This window comes from Vespula vulgaris, chromosome 10, assembly GCF_905475345.1.
Source record: "Vespula vulgaris chromosome 10, iyVesVulg1.1, whole genome shotgun sequence".
Taxonomy (NCBI): domain Eukaryota; kingdom Metazoa; phylum Arthropoda; class Insecta; order Hymenoptera; family Vespidae; genus Vespula; species Vespula vulgaris.
Window position 1 is genome coordinate 3,663,252 of NC_066595.1, and position 5,891 is coordinate 3,669,142.

The following is a 5,891-nucleotide window of genomic DNA, read 5'->3' on the forward strand; positions in this document are numbered from 1 at the left end:
ACATAAATACACTATATTATTATATATAAATAGTAAGGAGTAAATAGAATTATATATATATATATACATACATACATACATATATATATATATATACATATATATATATACATATGATGAAAATAATATTATTACGAGTAAATAAACTGAATAAAGATTAACGACTATGTTAAATTACTTTCACGACCCTAATTCCTTTCCTAATTACTTTCTTACCAAAGATAGACAAATATGATTATGCTAAAAACAAATTATATCCTACCCGTCCCAAGCTAATTTGTTACAATGTGTATGAACAATGTTATATATATATATATTAAGTTATATTAAAATAAAGTAAAAAATATCGGAATGTTCCTATAAGGTAATTGACGAAAATTTATAATGAGAATATCGATGGTTAAACGATGGCAGCTTTAATTCTCGTGTATTTTTATTACAGACGTTTTTCATTACATTAACATAACAAAGTCTATACTTTCAAGGTACATGATCGTTAAAATGATGTCTACCTGTGAGATCTTTAAGGATTATGCGCAGTGTTCAAGCTCCTGCACAGAGCATTAAACTTAAATAGTCTTGTTATTTAGACGGTCAAAGAAGTCTTTTTTTTTTTTTTTTTTTTTTTCTTTATACTCCTCGCTACTTGCAACGCAAGCGCTTGGACACTTCGATAAGATTTAAAGCGATCACAGACAGATGTATTGCAGAGGTGAACCTAGGTGCTGCTTGTACCTTTTGACATAGGCACGCACACAAAACTTGAATTTACTTAAAGATTTGTAGAATAATCGCGCGCGCACCCTAGGACATCATCAATCCTCCTCCTCGTCACCTCTAGCTTACACAATGTGGAGGCTGTAAATACTGTATAAGACGAGTTTATAACGTAAACTCCGTGTCTAGACATTCGTAATAATGATCTATTAACATGCGATGCAATATGTCGAACGAATCATTTAATCATCATGAAAACGCGCGTTCATTGGAATTTTTTTCTTTCCTTTTTTTTCAATTCTGTTTACGAAAACCGAATACATCGAATGGTCGGAATTTTATTTTAAATCTACTTATTTATCTCAAAGACGGGTTCCTCTTTTATTTATTTATTTATTTATTTACTTATTCATTTTTTTTTTTTATTTGTTTCATCTCATCTCATCTCTTCCTCTATCTATCTCTGAGCCATTTTACTCCCCTTTTTCTTGTTTCTTTCTTTCTTTCTTTCTTTCTTTCTTTCTTTCTTTCTTTCTTTCTTTCTTTCCTTCTTTCCTTCTTTTTTTCTTTCTTTCATTCTTTCTCTCCCTCTCTCTTTTTGTTCTTGCACTTTTCGAATAAAGATAATAAAAATGATATATAAGAGATATGTAAATAAAATGAAGAATCGGACGGGTAATCTCTTATCGACCGCCACGACAGTTCAATTAGTTAAAATGTAAAATTGTCCACTAAAGCACATAAGTGATATAATATAAAAAATACGTGATATGTGCAATTAATTTCATTAGAAGAGTTAGATGTTCGTACGACGTTTTTTAACGGAAACGGATAAAGAGATCTTTTATATACGTATGTATACGTCCTTGTTGAACTCTCTGGCATTCATATAATTCGTCTTACTTCTATTACTATCTGTCGGTAGAAAGTATTTATTTCTAGTAGACCGTGTCGTATTATAGTTCTGAAGGCACTGTTCAAATGTTTACTATATTCCTTGAAGTAACAAGTTATTAAAACATCTTCGAACGATTTCGACAAGGAGAATCGTTATAAACGTCGACATAACGTTCACATGCCTCGTTCGATCTATATCACAAAATTCAAAATAGAATAATTTCCAACTTGACAACCAGTGCCAAATGCCAATGCGATATTTATCGGGTCTGTGATCAATTAGGAATATCGTGAGCTAATCAATCGATGGTCAGAATTCAGGCTTATAATACGCAATGGCCAGTGCGTTCCCATTAATTATGTTTACGATACCATATCATTATATTACACAAACGCTTATCAATTTAGAGAGGCACATTGCTAAGGGTCTCGATTTTTACAAGTTGCTCCCTATAGTAATGAACTTATGAGAAACTAGCTAATACGATTATTCAGTACAACAGCAATTTGGCATACAACGTGGAAACTGTACAAAGACGCGGAGAATATAATAATATTCAAAACTATTGCTTTGTACTTATAGAAGAGAGAAATGGCTAAAAAGGCCGAGCTTTCTGAATGAATACCGATAGATTAGAGTACTTTGCAGATGATTAATAATGAGCCCAGAATTTAAAAGATGATATAAAAAAAAAATGTCATGTGCATAAAAACGATTAAAAAAAAAAAAAAGAAAGACAAGAAAAAAGAAAGAAAAAAAGAAGAAAAAATAAGACAGAAAAACAATTACAGATAATACAATCCTCTCGTAGATTCCCTTACCTAGGCAGAAAAACTTTGGCTACTGCTATACACTATTTGTACCATGGCATAAACGCCAAATTTATGCTGCTAAGAACACTGATTGCGCATCTAGAATAAAAAAATTGCACGCAGCATACCAGTATATTTACTAAATCAGAAATGTATCATTTACTCAGGAAGACCTTAACGATAGTATATACGCTTACGCTTGAATAAACCTGAATTCTACGCACAACGATCATAATATCAATGAAGCATTGATTGTACTCAGAGCGCCTGTCTTATATGCCGGAATGTTTAAATGACATCTTTTATTTATCCATCCACACATAGTTGGACCATTACTTAATTATGTTCATAAATTATTTAAAAAGCCTCAGCCTTTGTGACAATACGTCCACAACATTGCTCTGAGATACGAATGCTCTATAGAATGTACACAGTAGACAGCGAAGCGTCTAGACCATAGAGTGTTCACATTTATTCCAATGGAAAATATTTTTAAATTAGAGAAATCAGGCTGATGCAATGGCAGATGCTACGTATAAAAATTGGCATTTTAATGTACAAAAGTTGATAAAATCCTTTAAAAATCTTTAAATCCTTTTCATAATAATTACATTGTAAATTGCCCGTGCCAGGTTATACAGTTCGATTAGAAAAGCATTAAAAACTTAAAAAAAAAAATTAAAAAAATAAAAATAATAAGAAAAAAACAAAAGGAGATCAAAATTCTAAGCAATGTAATATTCTGTAATATATTTTAGGGAATTTTATGCTCCGTCATAGTACCAGCCTGGATTCATTATCCAAAAATCATGTAATTCCATTGAGTCTAGACACAGATATCTCTCCTCTGCATCCAAACAAATGAATTACTAAGTTAAATCACAAGAAGTATGGAGTTGTGGTTAAGGGTGGAATCACTCTTTCTGAATCAGGTACTGCCTGGAACAGCACTGGACATCTATGATCTACTGTTGTAAACTGTAAAATACTAGCTATGTTGCCACATCTGTAACAGTAGTTTGGAGCTGACCAGACTGTCACTAATTTGTCATTAAACATGTATCTATAGCCTATAAACAAAATGATTAATGTAGTAACTTGCTACAAATTATACATGATATAAAAAAGAACATACAACAAAATTTTGATTTTTTAATGAATACTCACCTTCATGTACCAGTTGATGAGCTCTGCAAATAAGCTTAAGGTCATTTATTTCCATAAATTTATAAGTAACTCTGCTTCCAAACAGCCAACCAGCTCCTCGTGGGCTAACCGTCCATCCATCTACATCTTCTGGATCGGACCATACCAAATCACAGAAAGCACCTATAGAAAAACAAATGTGAATAAAAAGAATGAATATATTATATTAAAATTGTAAATTATTCTCTAAAACCTTTATGTGGTATTTCTTGATTTCTTTCAATCGTCCTAATTTGATCTAATGTTGAAATAGCTGGAGATAATCCACCATGTACGCAAAGTACTTGTTCGTCGATTAACTGAAAAAATGTGTAAATTATAATGATAGATCGTTCTTATAATACTATCTTATAATACAAAATTAACAATATATTAACTTACGGCAGCAACTGTGAGCAAATCAAAAACTCTGCAGCAATACTTCCATGCATTTGCATTGCCATATTTGTTCTGACACTCATCTGTTTCCAAATCATATTCAATTACACGAGTATGAGAAATATCAATTAATATATAAGAATGAGCCAAACTAGATTATATATTTAATCTCATATTTAGGTTTAATAATTAAAAGAATGATATAAAATCCTACTAACCATAAAATCCGTATACATGTGTGATTTGTCTGGATTCATGATTCCCTCTGAGTAATGTTATTCTATCAGACCATTTTGCTTTAAGCGTGAGTAGGCGTGTAAATGTTTCTAAACTATAATAGCCCCTATCCACAAAATCACCCATGAATATATAATTTGTATCAGGCACAGGTCCTCCATTACGGAATAATTCCTCCAGATCATAAAACTAAGATAATATTGATAAAAAGAAAAAAAAAACATTATTTACTTTTACACCCATATGAAATTTTAAAAGAGAAATAACAAGAGAAAACAATATAAACAATATATGTAGTTACATAGTCAGAATTATGAGGTTAGATTTAAAATTTTCCACCTACCTGTCCATGGATATCGCCACACACCGTTACCGGGGTAGAAACAGGTTGAATATTGGACTCTTCCAATAACAAATCACATACCATGTCACAGAGTTTCTATATAATAACAAAATTATTACGGTTATTGAAGTGAATACACTGTTTTAAAGTAATCCTACGATTATCGACCAATAAGGTTATCTTCTACGTAAATCATATAACCTATTCACAATGTCATAATAAATATAATTTCATAGATATTAATTACCTTAAGATCATTTTCCGGAAGATATTTGCATTCTTTTGCGATATCTATCCATTTATCGATGTCTGACATTTTGGATTTGTACTACTGGAAAATACCGGTCGCGCCCTCATTCAACTAACGATGTATGTATATAAAAATGATACGTAACTACATTAAACAAGAGCACTGTATTTCTATTCATTAAAACAAGATTTACGAAAGACCTCCTTAAGGTATATTGACGAACATAGTTTCACCTATATGTTATATATATGTGTATGTGTATATATATATGCACAGTTCATTAATAGACAAATTAAATCGATGAGTATTGGTTAAACAAATTCTATTGATATCTAGGACGCTCAGTGAGCATATATCCGATCTTTTGGACGCATTTCAATACTCAATGAAAGCTTCTATCTTGCGTATGCGCCTTACGACCAGTTAAATTGCTTGACCCGAAATAAAATGTCGGATAAAGATGTCGGAGAGATGGATTCAAAGAATCAATATATTAAATATGAATTACATTTATACTTCATATATTAATATAAACTCTTGAAATACGGCAATATGACTTTTTCGTCCATATTCTCATTTGATCGTTCATATCAGATATTCGAAATCTAAGCAATACTTTCGTAACAATGAATTTACAAGAACAATTAAAAAGAATCGATAAATTTATAAGAAGGATTAATTCGATTATTCGAGTATATTCGATATAACGTGTTTCCAACGGACGGTTCTTCAAATATCGAAGTGAGAAAAGGAGAGACTGATTAAGAAAGGAGAAAGGGAGAAAAAAACTGCGGATGAGTTCACTTTCGTTGTTCAAATGTTTATCCCGCGTACATTTGAATTTCTCAAGACGAGCGTTAAAACAATCGAAAACGAAAGAGAAATAAAAAGAGAACGGAAAATAAAGTAAAGAAAGCAATAAAAAGACAAAAAAGAGAAAGAAAGAGAGATAACGATATTTTTGTAAGAAATTAGGAAGAACGTTGAAATCGATCGGAATAATAAAGTAAAAAGGTCACCGACGGGAAGACGATATGGATTTTATCTCGG

At 31.3% G+C, this 5,891-nt stretch overlaps 1 protein-coding gene across 1 annotated transcript; it reads right to left on the reverse strand.

Moving 5' to 3' along the window:
- Positions 1-400: 400 nt before the first annotated feature.
- LOC127066653 (serine/threonine-protein phosphatase 6 catalytic subunit) lies at positions 401-5,188 on the reverse strand. The gene is made up of 7 exons (XM_051000634.1): positions 4,839-5,188; positions 4,592-4,687; positions 4,230-4,437; positions 4,015-4,094; positions 3,827-3,932; positions 3,595-3,756; positions 401-3,497 (listed from the first exon to the last, which is right to left on the reverse strand). The coding sequence occupies exons 1-7, from the start codon at positions 4,905-4,907 to the stop codon at positions 3,307-3,309; spliced, it is 912 nt and encodes a 303-aa protein (XP_050856591.1). The 5' UTR covers positions 4,908-5,188; the 3' UTR covers positions 401-3,306.
- Positions 5,189-5,891: the final 703 nt, after the last annotated feature.

What these genes read in the sequence shown, in the direction of transcription:
- LOC127066653 (XM_051000634.1), bottom strand. Translation starts at nt 4,907, where the DNA reads ATGTCAGACATCGATAAATGGATAGATATCGCAAAAGAATGCAAATAT. An exon ending in ACATGTATACGGATTTTATG is followed by an intron (nt 4,095 to 4,229) that starts GTTAGTAGGATT and finishes ATTTGGAAACAG; the next exon opens with ATGAGTGTCAGAACAAATAT. An exon ending in TCATCAACTGGTACATGAAG is followed by an intron (nt 3,498 to 3,594) that starts GTGAGTATTCAT and finishes TTTTGTTTATAG; the next exon opens with GCTATAGATACATGTTTAAT.